We start from the raw sequence: 21,730 nt of genomic DNA, 5'->3' as shown, positions 1-21,730 counted from the left end.
TCAACTAACTTTATTAAAACTTCCAAACCTTTATATGGTTCGGACAGCGGGCAAAAAACTTGCTTTACCAGATACACTAAGTCGAAATACACCACCCTAACTACTTACACAAAAAACAACTGTTCTCCATCGCAATGACTCTGATACCAAACAGATAAACACTTTAAAACAATTTCAACTCTATAACCAAAACGGGAAAAATTAACACAAAATTAAAAACTCATCATTAAAAACCACAATGATAAAAAATCATTCCCAAAAAACAGAAAAGAACAGCTATTTGATAAAATAAATTTGGCAGACCCTCTCAAATCGAATTAAAAAATACATTTGATTTACAAGACCTTTTAGACAATATGCCACTATCAAAGAAGGAAATTCAACATATCTTACTACTTAGCACAGAAAAATTAAATCTCATTTTCTACAAAAACATCAAAAACCTCACTCTATTATTAGACAACTGAAATTGCTGCACAAAGAAAAAACAAAACCGTAGAAGCCGATATTACAATTTTAGGAGATGGAACCTTACGCCGATACTTCTGATCATTTGAAAAACCACAATAAAAGAAAACATTGACATCTTAGAAAACCTTTACACAGAAAGGAAAGAACCTTGCTTAACATTAAGTTTGTTGTTAATAGCAATTAAAATATCACATTCTTTGAATGCAAAAGGACATATAGGATCAGAAAAAAATTACAGTTTGGTTTCACTAAAAATTTCTGACTTTTAAAAGCACTAACTGGGTGAGAAGTACTTTGTATTGACTGTATCACATGCCAGTTAAACAAGCATTTTCCACACGAAAAGCAAAAAGCAAAAAATCAAGAATCTAAGGTACAAAATTAGCTTTTTAAGCATAGAGTCTCATAAGATACAAAAAGCGCTATATCCCCATCGTCAGAAACAAATTCGCATATATTGGTAACTGTAGATGCATTTACACAATATGTATCACTCAACTCTGTACCATGGACAAGTCGACTATTCGAAGACATGAACCCCTCAATACCAGAACACCTTTGATGTATGATAAACGGAAACGATCAACATATGCCGAGTGGTCAACAGAAGTAAAATTGTTCCCCTTAGCATATAATTCTCAGATAACAATAACGTTCGGAGTATTACAAAATGAAAATTTGTTTTAAACAAAAAAAACTACTCCAAATTATAATGTTCACAGCAAAATCATCAAAAAAGCATAAGGTTACTGTCAACTAACCAAAAATTCAGTTTGCTACATACTACCATTTCACACTCATGATGAAGATCATTTTCACCATCGACAAATTTTAAAACCAGCCTCTGGAACCAGAACAGAATTCTTAAATCTATCAGAAATTTGCAAGGAAATTATTACAAAGACGAAAAGTCCTATACCAAATAAAATCACACCTTACGCCAGCATCACACCTAAAAGTAGGAACAATTGCTTAATCCCAAAATTTGCAATACAATAGAAAATCCTAAAAAAGCCAAAATTAAATCGAAAAAGTCCATATCAGATCACAGAAAAATTTACAGACCTTACCTATAAAACAATCGACCACAATAAAAAAAGAAACAGTTGATCACATAAACAATCTTTTAGCATACTATCCGAATACTCTCTTAATACTAACACAATCTATTCATTTTCAAGACTACTTATTGATGATCCAAAGATATCAGAAAAGTCAATCGCTTACCAGAGTCAACCCAGAAAACTCCAAAATAAATATTACTAAAATCTTAAAAAACAAACTGTTCACGAAAAAAGAGTTATATGCAAACTACATGGAAACAATTCTAATACCCGAAACAAAAGAAAAATCACAACAATGACAATCTCGATTTCGAAATCAAACAAGATAATTTACAATTTTCATCTCCTATTTGGAAATACATACTAGGAGAGTAGATTTCCAGCAACTATCCGATTAATTAACAACATCAATAACATTAATAAACAAAACATTTATTATACTTATCTAAAAAGAAATGTTACAACACTTTATCCTTTTTAATAATCCGAAAGAACTAATTCAAAATTAGCCTATCAAATCACTTGAAATCATCTCATTTTTCAATGAATTTATATACCCTCTCTCCAATTCGTCTCTACACGAAAATCTATTCCCCAGGATAAGATAACCTCAAAAAAATCTTACGAATTAACAGTTTAGGAAACAAAAAGTCATACTTCATAAATGTTATATTACAGAAGAAAGATAAGTTCTTGTAATTACACCGCATAAACAACAGATTGGATTCATTATCTAAACAAAAAACAAAATTAAAGGCAAAAATCACACAACAGAAACAATTGATGGAGTCAAAATTTTCCAGAACACGGAAACAGTATTAGAATCTGACTCAACAACAATACAAAAACTTCAAAACTTTCGAGATTTAATCCAGGACAAAAGTAAAAGAAAACCAGTAGACAATCAAAGATATTTTTCAGAATCAGAATCCACAACAGCAACATCTATTGAAGGTAAACGCAAAAATAAAAAAAAAGCATGAATTCGCAAACCAGCAAGACTCTACAATTGGAATCCACCAGTACGACATACTGAAAATTACACACCAACTGTAATCCCGCACCAAAATTGATTCAATACAACGATAACTTTAAAAACATTAAAAACGTTTATTGAAATCAAAATCTTTCTCACGGAACAAATTTTGAATACAATTCCAGACTCAAACCAGCCATTTTACGCTATTTATGATAAAAACGAAACAAAGAGAAGTATCTATGATCAGAAAATTGAAACTAATAACAACAAAATCAAGACTTTTTTACAAGCAGCATTAAGACGCTCCACACTCATGAGAAAGTGTACAGCTACCATTTATGCATCAACAGCATGTGAATTCGTATTTTTTGGACCAAAGTTTTTTTGAACTTTCAAAAACCCATAGTTTTTCTATTCATACAAAAAAATCTAATCCTAACCATAGATTTCAACTAACTTAAATGAAACTTCCTAACCTACATATGATTTGGACAGCGGGCAAAAACCGTGCTTTACCATATACATTTAGTCAAAATACACCACTCGAACTACTTACAAGAAAAACAACTCTAGAAACACCACAAAATATACATTCTTTCTCGCAAAAGACAACAAAATAACCACGACTAGAAAAAAAATCAAAGTCAAATTTGACACTGATACCAAACAAAAAAATACTTTGAAACAATTTCCACTCTATACCCAAAACGGGAAACAATTAACACACAATTAAAAACACATCAACAAAAACCACAATGACAAAATATCAATCTCAAAAAATAAAAACTAAGAGCTATTTGAAAAAATAAGTTTGGCAGACCCTCTCAACTCGAATAAAAAATTCACAATTGATTTACAAGACCCTTTAGACAACACACCAATATCAAAGAAGGAAATTTAACAAATCTTTCTACTTAGCCCTGAATAACAGCAAAAGTCAGTCGCTTACCATAGTCAATCCAGAAAACTTCAAAATAAATATCACCAAAATCTTAAAAAACAATTTGTTCAAGAACAAAGAATTAATTGCAAGCTACATGGAAACAATTCTAATACCGGAAACAAAAGAAAAAACACAACAATGGCAATCTCGATTTAGAAATCAAATGAGATAGATTACAAATTTCATCCGCCATTTTGAAAAACTAGGAAAGTAGATTTCCAGCAACTATCTGATTAATTAACAACATCAATAACATTATTAATCAAAACATTTTTTATACTTATCTAAAAAGAAATGTTTCAATGCTTTATCCTTTTTCTAATAATCAGAAAAGACTAATTCAAAATTAGCCTATCAAATTACATGAAATCATCTCATTTTTCATTGAATTGATATAATCTCTCTCTCCAATCCGTCAATACATGAAAACCTATTCCCCAGGACTAAGATAACATCAAAAATTTTGTAAGAATTGACAGTTTAGGAAACAAAAAACCTAACCCTTGGTTTTTGCACCCGTCTTTCCGACACTTATGTCAAAGAATGTTTAGGAAACAAACAAAAGTCAGAATTCATAAATTTTTAATTGTAGAAGAAAGATAAGTTCTTGTAATTACACAGCATAAACAACAGATTGGATTCATTAACTCGAAAAAAAAAATTAAAGGCAAAAATCACAAAACAGAAACAATTGATGGAGTCAACATTTTCCATACACGGAAACAAAATCAGAATCTGACTCAACAACAATACAAAAACTTCAAAACTTTCGAGATTTAATCCACGACAAACGTAAAAGTAAACCAGTAGACAATCAAAGATATTTTTCAGTATCAGAATCCACAACAGCAACATCTATAGAAAGTAAACGCAGAATTAAAAAAAAACTTGAATTCGCAAACCAGTAAGACTTTACAATTGGAATCCACCAACACGACATACTGAAAATTAGGTACCAACTGTAATCCCGCACCAAAATTGATTCAATACAACGATAACTTTGATGATCACTCTTATCTTTTTTTCACGAATCCACAAAGCAATCCCGCTGGAGGACAAGTACAATTTTGCCACAATCTAATCAAAAAAAATTTAAAAAAAGAAACAGTCCATGTACCTAATAGTCTCCCGAAGCAAAATTCAAAAGAAAAACACTTGTTCACTACCTACCAGGTATCAGTAATATCATTTCACATTACGGCGTTTTTTTGATTAAAATTCTACCACCACAATCATCAAATGCACCTTTAAAACTCCAAGCACCATCCAAACAAACCAGGAACTCCTTGTAATGGTAATTTTGTTAGGTAAATAGGTTTAGAAAATGCAATTATATCTCATTCTTAAACATTTTTAGACAACAAAACAGTTTTGAACGGAACTTGGAGCATTAAAAAAAGTTTCACTGAAATCAAAATCTTTCTCACGGAACAAATTTTGAATACAGTTTCAGACTCAAACCAGCTATTTTACGCTATTTATGATGGAATTGAAACAAAGAGAAGTATCTATTATCAGAAAATTGAAACTAATATCAACGAAAACAAAACGTTTTACAAGCAGCATTGAGACTCTCCACACTCATGAGAAAGTGTACAGCTACCATTTATACAACAACAGCATATGAATTCGTATTTTTTGGACCAAAGTTTTTTTGACACTTCATAAACCCATAGTTTTTCTATTTACACAAAAAATCTAATCCTAACCATGGAGTATATAGATTTCAACTAACTTTAATGAAACGTCCAAACCTACATATGATTTGGACAGCGGGCAAAAACCTTGCTCTACCATATACACTTAGTCAAAATACACCACTCGAACTACTTACACGAAAAACAACTGTAGAAACATCACAAAATAAACATTCTTTCTCGCAAAAGACAACAAAATAACCACAAATAGAAAGTGAAATCAAAGTCAAATTGGACTCTGATACCAAACAAAAAAATACTTTGAAACAATTTTCCACTCTATACCCAAAACAGGAAAAAATTAACACACAATTAAAAACACATCAACAAAAACCACAATGACAAAATATCAATGCCAAAAAATAAAAAATAAGAGCTAATTGAAAAAATAAATTTGGCAGACCCTCTCAACTCGAATAAAAAAATTACAATTGATTTACAAGACCCTTTAGACAACATACCACTATCAAAGAAGAAGGAAATTCAACATGTCTTTCTACTTAGCCCTTACCTATAAAACAATCGACCGCAGTAAAAAAAAGAAATAGTTCATCACAGAAACAATCTTTTAGCATTCTATTCGAATACGTTCTTCGTACCAACAAAATCTGTTCATTTTCAGGACTACACATTGATGATCCAAAAATATCAGCAAAACTCAATCGCTTACCATAGTCAACCCAGAAAACTTCAAAATAAATACCACCTAAAAACAATAAATCTTAAAAAACAAACTTTTCACGAACAAAGAATTAATTGCAAACTACATGGAAACATTTCTAATAACCGAAACAAAAGAAAAAACACAACAATGCCAATCTCGATTTAGAAATCAAAAGAGATAGATTACAATTTTCATCCCCCATTTTGAAATACTAGGAAAGTAGATTTTCAGCAACTATCTGATTAATTAACAACATCAATAACATTAATAATCAAAACATTTTTTATACTTATCACAAAAGAAATGTTACAACACTTTATTCTTTTTCTAATAATCAGAAAGAACTAATTCAAAATTAGCCTATCAAATCATATGAAATCATCTCATTTTTCATTGAATTGATATAATCTCTCTCTCTCATCCGTCTATACACGAAAACCTATTCCCCAGGAATAAGATGACCTCGAAAAAATTGTAAGAATTGACAGTTTAGGAAACAAAAATCCTAACCCTTGGTTTTTGCACCCATCGTTCTGACACTTATGTCAAAGATTGTTTAGGAAACAAACAAAAGTCATAATTCATAAATGTTAATTTATTGAAGAAAGATAAGTTCTTGTAATTACACCGCATAAACAACAGATTGGTTTCATTAACTCGAAAAAAAAAATTAAAGGCAAAAATCACAAAACAGAAACAATTGATGGAGTCAACATTTTCCAGAACACGGAAACAGTATCAGAATCTGAATCAACAACAATACAAAAACTTCAAAACTTTCGAGGTTTAATCCACGACAAAAGTAAAAGTAAACCAGTAGACAATCAAAGATATTTTTCAGTATCAGAATCCACAACAGCAACATCTATAGAAAGTAAACGCAGAATTAAAAAAAACTTGAATTCGCAAACCAGTAAGACTCTACAATTGGAATCCACCAACACGACTTACCGAAAATTAGGTACCAACTGTAATCCCGCACCAAAATTGAGTCAATACAACGATAACTTTGATGATGACTCTAACCTTTTTTTCACGAGTCCACAAAGCAATCGCGCTGGAGGACAAGTACAATTTTGCCACAATCTAATCAAAAAAAATTTTTTCAAAAAAGAAATAGTCCATGTACCCAAGAGTCACCTGAAGCAAAACTCAAAAGAAAAACACTTGTTCACCACCTACAAGGTATCAGTAATATCACTTCACATTACGGCATTTTATTAATGAAATTCTACCATCACAATCATCAAATGCACCTTTAAAGCTCCAAGCTCCATCCAAAAAAACCAAGAACTCCTTGTAATGGTAATTTTGTTAAGTAAATAGGTTTAGAAAATGCAATTATATCTCATTCTTAAACATTCTTAGACAACAAAACAGTTTTGAACGGACCTTGGAGCATTAAAAAAAATTTCATTGAATTCAAAATCTTTCTCACGGAACAAATTTTGAATACAATTTCAGACTCAAACCAGCCATTTTATGCTATTTATCATGAAAATGAAACAAAAAGAAGTATCTATTTTCAGAAAATTTAAACTAATATCAACAAAATCAAGACTTTTTACTAGCAGCATTGAGACTCTCCACACTCATCAGAAAGAGCACAGCTACAATTTATACATCAACAGCATAAGAATTCTTAATTTTCGGACCAAAGTTTTTTTTGTCAGATCATAAACTCATCGTTTTTCTCTTTACACAAAAAATCTAATCCTAACCATAGAGTATATAAATTTCAACTAACTTTAATGAAAGTTCCAAACCTACATATGGTTTGGACAGAGGGCAAAAACATTGCTTTACCAAATACACTTAGTTGAAATACATCACCCGAACTACTTACACGAAAAACAACTGTAGAAACACCACAAAAACACATTCTTTTCCGCAAACGACAACAAAAAAAACACGACTAGAATGTAAACTCAAAGTCAAATTTGACTCTGATACCAAACAGAAAAATACTTTAAAACAATTTCCACTCTATATCCAAAACGGGAAAAAATTAACACACAATTAAAATACATCAACAAAAACCACAATGACAAAATATCATTCCCAAAAAACAAAAAAATAAGAGCTTTGTGAAAAAATAAATTTGGCAGACCCTCTCAACTCGAATAAAAAAATACATTTGATTTACAAGACCCTTTAGACAACATACCACTATCAAAGAAGGAATTTCAACATATCTTTCTACTTAGCACAGAAAAATTGAATCTCAACTCCTACAAAAACATCAAAATCCTCACCCTGTTATCAGACAACTGAAATCGTTGCACAAAGAAAAAACAAAACCGTTAAAGCCGAGGTCAGAATTTTAGGAGATGGAACCTTACTCCGATACTTCTGAAAATTTGAAAATACTACAATAAATGGAAACACTGACATATAAGAATACCACTACCCAGAAAGGAAAGAACCTTGCTCACCATTAAGTGTGGTGTTAATAGCAATTAATATATCACATTCTTTGAATACAAAAGGACATTTAGGATCAGAAAAAAAAACATTTGAGTTTCACTAAAAATTTTTTACTTTAAATGCACTAACTGGGAGAGAAGTACTTTGTATTGACTGTATCACATGCCAGTAAAACATACATTTTCCACACGAAAAGCAAAAAGCAAAAAATCAAGACTCTAAGGGACAAAATTAGCTTTTTAAGCATAGAGTCTCATAAGATACAAAAAGCGCTATATCCCCATCGTCAGAAACAAATTCGTATATATTGGTAATTGTAGATGCATTTACACAATATGTATCACTCAACTCTGTACCTAATTGTAACGCTTGTTATGCACATACAACGCTATAAGAAAACTGCATAGCAAAATGTGGACTACGCAAAATCGTTGTTACAGATAATGGAACAGAATTCTAAAACAAAAAATAGTTACATACTTTCAACTTTATATTATCAAACGTAAATCTAAAACATCACATGCCCCATGGACAAGTCGAATATTCGGAGGCATGAACCGCTCAAATCAAGAACACCTTTGATGTATGATATATGGAAACGATCAAAAATATACGGACGTAAAATTGTTCGCATTAGCATATAGTTCTCAGATCACAACAACGTTTGGACTATTACCTTAAGAAAATTTGTTTTAAACAAAAAAAATCACTCCAACCTAAAATGTTCTCAGCAAACTCATCAAAAAACCACAAGTTTATTGTCAACCAACCAAAGGTTCAGTTTGTTACAACCTACCATTTCACACTCATGATGAAGATCATTTTCGCCTTCCACAATTTTTTAAAACCAGCCTCTAGAACCCAAGCAGAATGGAATTTGAACAGAGATAAAAAACATTTTTAAATAAATCAAACAATTGCAAAGAAACTCTTACAAAGACGAAATATCCAATCCCAAATAAATTCACGCTTTACGCCAGCATCAAACCTAAAACAAAGAAACAATTGTTTAAAACCAAAATTTACGATACAATAGAAAATCCTAAAAAAAAGCTACGACCTGTTCAAAATTGTCCATATCAGATCACAAAAAAACCTAAAGACCTTACCTATAAAGTAATCGACCACAATAAAAACAAGAAATAGTACATCAGAGAAACAATCTTTTAGCATACTATCCGAATACGCACTTCGTACTAACCCAATTCTATTCCTTTACAGGACTACTTTTTGATGAACCAAAAATATCAGCAAAAGTCAATGGCTTGCCATAGTCAACCCAGAAAACTCCAAAATAAACTTCACTAAAATCTGAAAAAACAAACTGTTCACGAACAAAGAATTAATTGCAAACTACATGGAAACATTTCTAATAACCGAAACAAAAGAAAAAACACAACAATGCCAATCTCGATTTAGAAATCAAAAGAGATAGATTACAATTTTCATCCCCCATTTTGAAATACTAGGAAAGTAGATTTTCAGCAACTATCTGATTAATTAACAACATCAATAACATTAATAATCAAAACATTTTTTATACTTATCACAAAAGAAATGTTACAACACTTTATCCTTTTTCTATTAATCAGAAGGATATAATTCAAAATTAGCCTATCAAAGCACATGAAATCATCTAATTTTTCATTCAACCAAACCGCTATTAATAGCCGACATAACTCAAATTTGAACCAAATATATAATTTTACTGAAAGACCTCCAGGTCAAAAAAGTGTATATTCCTCATATTTGACAACTTAAATAAATATCATATAATAGTTGGAACTCCCTTGTACCAGTCAATGCAAAAAGCAACAAAATTGCCTCAATGTGTACCCCACATTTTCCCAAGAGAAAAATTTTGAATAAGTCTGAGGACAAAATTCAACATGATTCCTTAGCCTAAAGACGTTCTACTTCCCAAAACTCCCCAGCCATTTCACAAATGAAAACAGGAATCAGAAAGTTTCATATATAAACACCGAGAATTTCCTTCAACAACAAGTCTTCACGCCCAAACCATTTGTCAAAAATCAATAAACAATTCAAATCTCCGTAACTTCAAACAAAAATTTGTGAAAACAAATCACTTTTCAAATGCTTCTTTTAGACTCAGTTCAACAGTTCTCAAAACAATTGTTCCAAATTTTGTTCTTTCATTTTTGTCTTTTTTCATAACTGATTTAAGAAGTCATGATCCTCATTTTTCTAATTTTTATTACCCAATTCATAATTTTTTAATCCATCATTCGAACCTATAATTCTTTCTCCAAAATTTTTGACCACCTACCCAGGTACGGTACTGATCAATTTTCCTAGATGATAAAAAGCTTACTAAGTAGGAAAAACATTTTGTTTCTATTCGAAATTTCCTGATAGATTTCCAAAATTTGACACCCTATAAAGGTATGAGAATAGCAAAAAAAGATTTGGTACTATCAACTGTTTTAATCATCGTTTTTGCTGAAGATTGTTACCAAAAACACAAACCACAGTAATATAAAACAGTATATTCAGTAAATTTCAAAATTTCCAACCCAAACCCTTTTACGGATTCCACCTACCAGCACCACCCAAGGCCCCCAACCATCACCTATATCTACTCAAACGAATCAACGCCAATCATATACTCTTATACCATATGTAGAAAAACTCTACACTTTTGAAGAAAGACACGCATCATTATCAGAACCATTAATACCAGCACATTGCTACGCACCCCTAAGCGAACCATATTACGAATCAACATATAAAAATATCCCTCACTACAATAAGGCCAAAACAGAACCTTGAATAAGACATTTGAAACAAAACCAAAATCTAAAAACTACAATTGACAGACAAATTCTTCATCCCCGGCGTAATATAAATCCGAAAACATCAATAGTTCAATTTAATGTCCTCTCATCACCATCATCAAAACCCCCAGATTTTTCTCATAGTACTTAAAAAGTACCCATTCTCACCACTCCCATTCACTTCTCAAAAAAATAAACCAAATCGTCCATCAGCTTATTTAAGGTTCACTACTTCTGAGTAAAATCGTGAAAATCCCTTCAACCCCCCCCCCCCCCCCCCCACTTCATCACTAAGACTCCCACATCCGATGACCCAAACCTTTTGACAAGGCGAACCAAATCTTGCAATTGACCCGATAGAAATTTCTTCTGATACCACCTTATTATTACCAGAAACTCTATTCCTTCCATCAACACTTTCAGTTACAGGTCAAACGCCATCAACTACTTTTGCCACAAATTTTCTAAGTCAATTGTACGACAGATGCCGTGAACTACAAGGCACAAGTAAACCTTTACGCTTAGACTGGAACACTTTTGCAGCACCCCTCCACTTTTTTGCCGACACCTAGATAGTAGTTGACTCCATAATTAGGCACTAAACAGACTACAATATAGACACAATATAATATTCAGATACTTTCACAGCGAAGCTTAACTCTCAAATATGAATTAATGGTCGAAATTAACAAATTAGTACATCATCCATTACCATTATCACGACTAGATATCACCGCTCAATACTTACCCCCTTCAGTTTATCACAACAGAACTCATTTATAAATACGACTCAATTACAAAACACACCACATGCTAATAACGTTTTATATATTTATAAGCGTTTTTTCAAGTTTCGGGTTCACATGTGTCTTTTAATTATTTCTTCAATTGAATTCTATTCGCTTTTAGTACACCTTGAACCCATAAATGATGAAAATAATCCTTACTGTACACCAAAGCCCGAGTCATAACACTAACAGTTAATAATTTCACAGGAAAATTCACTGCGGAGAAAGGTTTATTATTCACAAGTTTTGAATGGAAAAAACAATTGACTCAATCATGAACCCTGTCCTGAAAACAACATAGAAAGACGACTACTTCTTGAACCCAAAGATCGTAAACACTAAATCAAACGTTTAAAAGTAGTTACAAATAAGGGCGAAAATTGTAAATGAGTAAATTTTCAAGCTTTTCAACCACCAGATTTAGCACCAAGTTCATATCCAACTAGACAATAAATTCCCTTATGATGGTGCAAATGGACGTTTAAACTATGACATAAATGATCAAATTTGGATATTTCACATTGGAAGAATTAACCCATCAAACTGTAAAGCGGACACAGAAAATTCAGGATACAATGGGTACACTCCGAAGAAAAAAAAATTATCAAAACCATCACAAACAGGCTGAAACGGCAGGGTTTTTTGACATCTACCGACAAGACTAGAGCTGATATTTCAAATATATTAGAGTTTATATGCCTATACTGAGTAAAAAAATCGCTCACGAGATGTTTCACCAATCTTTCACAATATTTTTTAGTTTTTTAAAAATCAAAAACGAACTCGTAGATTTTCTAGAATGGCCTTACTATATCTTAGAAAAATTGGCCCTACAATATCTTAGATATTCTCTTTTAATTACTGTAACCAACCTATCTTATATGCGCAAAACATACAAAAATAATTAGACATGATAGCGTTGCACAAATTTTATTCGCAAGCTTTTTAAGAAAAATTCCACCTCTATTAACAGAAGTCTTCTTGACGCTCGAATTAGCGAATACAATGAAAAACTATCAACAAAACCAATTACATACGATACTCGTCAAGACAATGCAAATACTACACCTACAGCACCATCACGTCTACAAAGTTTACAAGACAACCACCTTCTATCATTAATTTTATAAAGCTATCGAATTACGGTTCGACCACCAAACGAATGGTATATAAAAGTTACCTTCAGCGTAGCCCTATATCTCATATAGCACCTGAACAACCCAATATCGAAATTGTTAAAGAACCGAACCCCTTACGTTTTCGTTCTCAAAACACCATCTTTTTAGCCAGTGATGAGCCTCCAAATTGGATCCCTGAACTGTGCCCTTTCCTTCCGATCTAACCTCCAAGTCCACGATTCTTTCATTACAATTTCAGACCTCACTTTTCCCCGTACCCAGTTGATCTCTAACTCACCAAGCATTGATATTGCCTCTGATGATTCAAACCATGTTATTTTTAATACTATATCTAATTTTAATAACTCAGAACTAGAACAACCAGATGAATTCCTAGATTCCGAGCTCAGTCCCACTAATATTTATCAAGCAACTTTTCAACCCATAAATCCGCCTACCCCTGTTGAAAACTCTACCTTCACCTCCTCAAAAACTGACGCTACCCCCATACTTTCCCCTCTTTCAAGTAATGTACCCGATGTACCAAGCCCCATCATAGATGAACAGCTAAAGCATGATTTAGACGATTTCATTACCCACCAGCAACAAATTCATAACACCAATAGTCCATTCCCATTCATTAACTAACCCACTCTGCTCCAACCTCGGAATATTCTATCCCATCTGTCCACATTGCCCACACGCGCACGAAATTAATTTATGAAACACTAAGACCCAAATATTACACCACAGTTACTCATTATCCGCCCCTTATCAACTCGACTCCTTTATCATCACCCATGTCATAGTAACGCCCCCTTTTTAGTAGAAAACCTTCCCTTTGTACCCCAATACACCTAATACAACGGAGAAAACTCGACCCAATGAGTACAATATGTTGATGAACCTTCCCTACTCCCAACTGTTTCAGAGATATCAAATTAGAACTTCACTAACCCACTAAAAATAACCTCAAGAGATGAAGTTTTTGACTCAATCATTCACCGATTAACTGACGCACTTCACCTTAATCAATTTACCTTTTCAGTCTTAAATCAGAAACTTAATCAATTCATTGCGCAAAAAACTAACAGATATTCTATCATTCACTATGATCATAATGTCGTCCAATTTATGGAAGATTAACCAAATGACACTGACTCTAACGTAAATGCACAAATAACGAAAAGTGTTTCATCAAGTCAGAAAACGTTTTCACCTCGTAGGTACTAAAAAAAAAATCTACCACATCATTGAACACGCACTCTTAAACACAAAAGCTTATGAACAATTTTTCAGTAAATTGGACCATTTTGCACACATATTTTTTTTCTAGCACAAAGGAACGAGATTTTATGTACTCTCATGAAGATATGCGAAAATTGACCTAACACACACTTACTTTTTCTTAAAATTCATCCAATGACACTTAGCAGTTCACCATCTCGCAATCCGCAACATCGCTTTATGTTCATTAACTCTGAAGAAATATCACATTACTTCCTAAATTTCACATATTGTTTAAAATTCACCAACTTCCACGGCATCCTCCGTAACTACGACCCTGTGGGACAATTGTACATCTTTTGACCCCTGACTGACGACTTCCTGTTTGAAGACTCCCACCTCATCATTATCCTGAGTGAAAACATACAACCCGTAGAAATTGCCCTCTTAGAAAATAGTCATAATTTTGAATTTAAACGAAAACTCTACAATCTCATACAAATTCGTAACCACGATTTTTCAGCTGTCACCAAAAAAGTCAATGTCATCAGCGCGCTTGAACTGCTTTGACTTTGTAAAAACGTAGTCGGAATGCTTGCCAAGCTTTTAATAACCTCCGACACTATCAAAACTATCTTCCCCATGGATTATTGTTTCACTGCGAACCATCGCAATATGAATTTAAATTAACACTAATAGAAACAAATGGGACACTCACTATGTTTACACTTGTGTTTCGCCTTTTTTTTCAGAGTTCACCACCTAACATTCGTCTAAAGATTAAAACAAAAACAAAAATAAAAATCAAACTCTATTTAAGCTCTCAAATTTATAATCTAATTATGTGAAATAAATTGAAATCAAGTAAACAGCAATAAAATAATAGAAATGGTGTAATCTCAAATTACAAAATAGTAAATAATTTATGGAAAAAAATTTATTGTTTCCAACCTTTTTATGTGTGCTTCTCTTTATAAAACTTAATTTTCTCACTTCTTTCGCCCACATTTAACGCACTCTTGCCACACAAATTGAGTAACTCGCCGCCGTAGAATTGTTTCAAAAATGAATTTCCAGTTTTACAAACTAACTTCCAACTTCCCTTTAACCCGGTTGGAAGGAATTAGAAAGACAATTAAACTAATCAATGCATCTTACTAATGTTCACAAAACCAACCGAATGAGAAAGTCTCATGGTACCGAAACCAGATTAAGCCCAGACCAAATCTGGATTAATTATTCTTTCGAAACTTGCGTAAACGTTTTATTAAAACTATTTGAAACACAAAAACACAAAAACCAAAAGAAACACACAAAACACAACAGTCTGTTTTTGACAAAAGCCGAAAAACAATGAAAAAAATACCTGAGAAAAAAGAACAAAAAGTTGAACACGAAAAGAGACGGTAAATTTATAGTCCAACAACTGGCCTTACCCACCAGTAAAGGACGTCCAGAGCCTGCTCCAAAGCCGGCCTCATCCACCACGCTTATCCACGCTTATGACGCACTGTTTTTACTTCCATTTTTTAAACCAGATTAGCTCTAGGGTGTGCAACTCCTTAAATTACCGAAGACGAAAAAAACCTTTTGCAAAAACAATTAATAATAATCACATCTAAAGCTTTTCTCACTAATAAGATGCAGATGTAAATATACAAATTTAAAAAGTTCTTCGAGCAACAAGAACGAGCAAGCAACAAAGGGTGATGAAAAACGATGACATTCCGACTCTGAAAAGACAAATCTATTGCTTTGTTGCCGTAGCTACAGCCCTCACAGTATTTAAACTATGGAACCAACATTTCAGCAAAGGTGCCCAGTGAGCAAACACAATGGCCAAGTCGATGTTGAGCTCATTGCGAGTCCTAGTCACTGGGCCTTCCACCCAGAGAAGTCAAAACCCTACCTCACTTTTCGATGAACAGTTGAGAATTCACGTAGTCTTGCTCTACTTAACGAAATCGACGCGCCATAATACTGCAATCTTGACACGACTACTCAACCCAATCTTGATACACGAAACCCACTTCTGAAATACGAGCAACTGTAATCATTTTCTCTCTATGAAGACAACTACTCTACAACACGAGCAGCCGTTTCTTCTTCTTCCTTCACGCAACCACAGCTTCAAAAGAATCTACTCAAAAGAATCAAAACACTTCTCCATCTATCCTTCACCAAAGCAAATTGAACTTAAATTACAAACTTAAAAACTCTGTAATCCCCGGATGGGTGGAATCAGTTCAAAACAAGTTTTTATTTTATCATATTAGGTTCTTGATAAGTTATTTTTGTAAAATACTTAGAACTAACCAATCATAATCCATAACTAGCACTTACAATGGTTTGTATGGCTGAAACTTGTATGGCTGAAACTAGTTGCTCTTCTTCAGAACCCTTTTTGATATCTAGCTTCGCAAATACCAGTTTACACTAGATCTATTGAGACTAGGAGATTTAAGAGTAAGATTAAGTTTGTTATTAGACTACGAAGTTGCACGAATCTCTCCGGCTGAAAATAAGATGGCGTGACGAACAGACAGTGTTTCTTATCTGCAAATTTTCGATGAGTGAGCCACCCCTGACTTAAACTCGGTGCTCCTTGACCATTTGGATTTTGAAATACGTTTTTTTTGCTAAGTTTTAATTGTTCCTTCAAAGATTCGGTCTGATTTTGTGTTTCAGACTGGTTAAGTGTCAGAAATTGAATAGCCTATTTTTCATTTAAGGTCAAATGGCTGTGGCTGTGGCTTGTTAGTTATCTTCACCTTTCAAGTTACAAAAACCAATGGTTGAGATCAACTCACCGTTTCGTTTCTTCGTCAATTATCAAGTCATGCACATATATAATGTCACTTTCTGATGCTTGCTTGAACCAGCTAACTATAGCTTTGAAGAAACCGTGCCCACGGCATTCTTGAGGTAAGAATTCTCTAGCCGTTTTTCTTCTCAGCTTATAGTCATTCTGCAGCAGATCTTTAATACGAATTGCTTCGACTTCTTCTAAAACTTGGCTCATTTTATCAGCATTCACCCAAGTTCGAATTCTTGGGGCACCGGTTCTTTCAAGACAATCAATGATATCGTCACAAATTTTTATTCGATAGACTTGCCTTCCGTCCGCTCTCGGTCCCCTTCGTTTTCTTGATTCGTTTAGTTCTCGGAAATTGTGTACTTGATCGAACCAGTAGGTTTCGGGGTTTTCACCAAATTCGGTCACAACCTTTATGTTGCTGTTATTTATATCCTTGCTGAGTACTTGTTTGAGGAATTTCAAAACCGTTTCGGCCCATAGATCAATCTCATCTACACTCCGACAGCCCATTGCCTCTTCGAAGGACACCAATGGGTCTATCATCACTCCAATAAGAACAGGTCGCAGCTCCGACATTGTATTTTGTGGCCACAAATTGAGACTAGAATTCTAAAAAAAGTTGAAATTTCCAAAAAAATTCTCAAGCCACCGTGTAAACATTTTTCAAACATCCGAGAAAACACTTTTTTGCATCACCTAAGGAGCGTTTTTTTTTTAATTTTTGGCCTTCAATTTGTTTAATAAAGCTATCAATTATTTTGCTTGGTAAGTTTGTAAACATTTTTCAAACATAAGACTGTGAGCGGTTGTCGAACACCCGAGAAACATTTTTAAACAGCAAGAATCACCTAGTGTGCGGATTTTTTGGGCCTATAATTAGCTATTAAAGGTATCGCTTATTTTGTAAGGTAAGTTTCAAATACGACCGAAATTATCCATTTTTTGCACTTTTTTTACTCCTAAGTATTTTTTTTGTTTTTTTTTTCTTATGAAGAGCAAACAGCAAAAAGCCCAAATTTTAAAGTCAATCAATGCATCGTATCGAAGTGAGAGAAGGATATCGTGGGAAACAGCTCTTTGATAGCATGCAAGTTTTGAAAAAGTTTTTTTGGTGTAACTTTACAGTCCAGCTGAAGCGTGAAATCAACTCGCTGTGAAAAACTTGAGGTGAAAAACTACGTTGAGTTGCAGAAGCCCATTTAGATGCTTGAAAAACGTTACTATTAAAAACTGATTTTCGCAAAGTAGTTAAATTTGTCAAAAGTTCACCAAAATTGCTTCAATTTAACTCTTGTTTTGAACCTTTTGTATTGAAACTTAAGCAAAACTTTGTACTCAAGAAAAATCTCGCTCAGAGCTACGGAAAGCAAGATTCAATTGGTTGGACAGTTTTCGCCGCAAATTTTGAGCTTAGGGGAATCATTTTTGAGTTTTGCGAGTCCAAGGGTTTAGTCGGTAATTAAAATTAAAGTTACGCAAAATTTCTCTCTATTTCATTTTCATAATTATCCTTGAACGCGCAATTTTGTAGTTATTTACATATTATGGAAATTTAGAACAATTCATTTTTGTTGAAAAAATTTTACCTATTAGCGCTACTGGTTTTTGTTCAGGCAAAACATTGACACGAAAGACAGTTGAAAAGCGTACGTTTCACTTGATTTCCGTTTTTGTCTTCTGTTTGATAGTCTAGAATAACTGAGTTTAAGCTCTACAAGTTGAAAACACAGAAAAAAAAGAGAAATTTGGATACCGCTGATTTTAAAATAGTTTTTTGTTACTAAAATCAGTATGAAAATGGAACCAAAAATTTGCCAAAACATGGGCTTAAAGTAATTTTTTTGGCTACATTTTGTATCAAACTAAATCAATAGTCCATCAATATGGCACAACATTTTAGGTTTTTGCAACTTGCCAGCTCGTAAACAATTTCTTGTCAGCTCAGGATATGTTTCAATTAATTTCTCAGTAATTTTTTCGTTGGAAAACGTAGAGAAAAAAATTAGCAAAAATAAAAATTTTGCTTTCGAGAGTCAGTTTTTGGATTGTTTTTGATTATATTTTAGCAATATGAATATAAACTTTCAAAAGGGTCATCTACGTTATCGAACTTACCATATCATTTCTCGCTCGATAATGAAAAAAGGGTTAGTTTTCACTTAAACTTTTAGACATTTAACCAATCTTGCGCATGTTTGTTTATTTTTCTAACCTTCCTACCAGCTCAACCATTTTTTGCCTCAACTCAATTTACCTGAATTTTGTATTTCATACTAGTTAAATTATGGAAACAAACTTTAGCCAGCTGATCAATTTTAAGCTAATCTTCAAGGTATAATTTACAAACGAGCTATATGAAGAGCCTCAATACTTTTGACAAACAAATGAAAAAAGACAAATAAACGAGTTATTTATATATCTATGATGCCATGACCAAATGCTGTATCCTATCTCTTAGCTCTACACTTTTTTCGTAAACTGGGTAAAGAAGTTTGTTTCTTCAAAATTACTTTTTTTCCTCTAATTCTGAAGTTAAGTTTCCTTGTCTGTTATTTCTAATTTAAGTTGTCTGCTTGATTACACGTCAATTTTAGACACGAAAAATGAGTCCAACTATAAGAGGCACTCGAAAAAAAAACAAAAAAATACGAATTACTTGAAGCCAGACTATGAGTAGTTGAGATGCAACTTTTCAAAAAACTTGCTGAAAAATCAAAACTTGTATGCCGCAACTTGATTAACAACGTTTTTGGTTAAGTGAATCGATTCGATTTCAACAGTCCAGATTTTTTCGATTAGAGCATTTTCAAACACCATTTATGGAGAACACCCATCAGTGCTTAAGCTCAAAACGCATCAGTTTTTTTATTCAAAAACGTCTAAACGATGCCACACGACGATAACCCGTGATAAAAATGTTAAAATGCCGTGAATATATTTTAATTGTAATGTTTATTTTTCAGTTGCCTACTGGAAAAACTTAGTTGTTTTTGGGCTAAAAAGGAATCAAATTTGATCGAACCTTGTCTTTAAATGGATGAACTTATTTTGATTTAGTTCGAAATCGGATCTATTTTGTGCCAAACAACTGTTTTTGGTTACACAACGATCGATTGGTTTTCTTTCAGAATATTTACTTCAGAAAAATTTCGTTGAGTTAGGCTTTGTCTTGTCGAGAAAGTTAGTTTTCGTGTAGTCAGTCGTCATGAATGGTTTTTGGTCCACTCGGTTTGGCGATGATGCTACCAGTTTTATCAGGAATTTGATGAAAAGTTAAATCATTCACCAGACCATTATGGGCGTATGATTACAAAAACTTAGTAGGTGACGCGGGTCGAGAATCTCACTTCATGCTTCCACCGTCTCAATCAAAAATCAGTATCGTCCGTCAAACTCCACCAAAATTTGGTATGTTTCGACCAAATAAGATATGCCTCGATCAAGTTCCTTTATGTTATGAACTCCAAGCAACTTTAGCTATCCCATTTTAAACGTTATAATTTATGCTTTTCGAGTAACATCTTATGATACTTTTTTATCAGAATGAAATGATTAGAGTTATTTGCAAAATAAACGCTTTTAAGGGATGAACTACTTTTGAGCTTTTGAGCTACTTTTGAACTACTTTTTTTTCACTTTTCTTGAATCTTGGTTTCCGATTTCAGTCAAAACTTGAAAAATGTGACTCCGAGTTACCACGGCACAATCGGTATGTTCAACCGTGTTCGAGGTATGTTTCCACCGTGCTCGAGAAAAGTTTAACCGTGCACGAGGTAAGTATCGACCAAAAAATAAACAGAAGATGAGTTTCGACCGTGCTCGATCGAGCAACGTGTGCTCAACCGTGATCCACCCAAGCAAGATATGCCTTGACCATGCTAGACCAAATCCGGGTTTGTTTCGACTTATGAGCATCCAAATTTTCATGTCGTAGTTTACGTTATAATTTAGGTTATAACTTATTTTTTTGGAGTAACATCTTTTGATGCCTTTTTATCATAATGAATTGATTGGAGTGAATGACATTTTCAATGCTTTGGAGGGTTTAACTATTTTGAGTAATTTTTTCGCATTTTGTTTGGAATGCTGGTTCGCGATTGTAGTCAAAAATGTTTAAAATTATTTTAGTGAAAACCAAGTGGCTGTTATATACCTTATGTTAGGGGACATTGTTACCCATGTTATAAGTTAATGTTACCAAAGTAGTTGTAATAGAAAGCGTTGTGTCAGCGTGTTGCCAAAGGCGATCGTGACTGTACATAATTGAAGTCAATTATATTCAGGCTTTTTATTTTTTTTACTTATGCTGTTACAAGTACGTTAAGATTAATTCCAAATGGCGCAGTCACCAACGGAATCGAGCTACCGAAGGTTAGATAGGTTCTGGTATGGTCCACCTCTATTACCTACTTTAGACCCCTACGTATTAAGATAGGGAATAGAGGATCCGGTCTGCCATCTGTGTGTTAACATTGGGTATAGAGTCTACAATGTATTAAGATAGGGAATACGAATGGTAAGGTTTCAGTGTAAGAGGTAGAAAAAGTAAGAGATAGAAAAAAGTAATTTTTTTGGTTTTTGAGTGGAAAATTGTATTTTATTCGCAAAAATTTCGGCGCCCGTTGCCTAATTGTTAATTATCAAAGATTAATTACGAGTAGCTTGTGTAATGAAGGAATTTTAATTAGTTTTTTGATAAATCGCAAGTCGATGGTAGGAGTTTTTTGGGTAAAAAC

The 21,730-nt window shown here is 33.2% G+C and overlaps 1 protein-coding gene across 1 annotated transcript in view; it reads right to left on the bottom strand.

Annotated features, from left to right (window-relative positions):
* LOC134853082 (uncharacterized) overlaps nt 1-21,730 on the bottom strand; it is a 96,052-nt gene that overhangs the window by 14,402 nt on the left and 59,920 nt on the right. Inside the window, exon 2 of the mRNA XM_063869016.1 lies at nt 16,987-17,603. Within this exon, the coding sequence (XP_063725086.1) occupies nt 16,987-17,570 (584 nt within the window). The 5' untranslated portion in view covers nt 17,571-17,603. The remainder of the gene's footprint in view (nt 1-16,986; nt 17,604-21,730) is intronic.

This window comes from Symsagittifera roscoffensis, chromosome 8, assembly GCF_963678635.1.
Source record: "Symsagittifera roscoffensis chromosome 8, txSymRosc1.1, whole genome shotgun sequence".
Lineage (NCBI taxonomy): Eukaryota > Metazoa > Xenacoelomorpha > Acoela > Convolutidae > Symsagittifera > Symsagittifera roscoffensis.
This window is presented reverse-complemented; position numbering and strand designations above follow the sequence as displayed.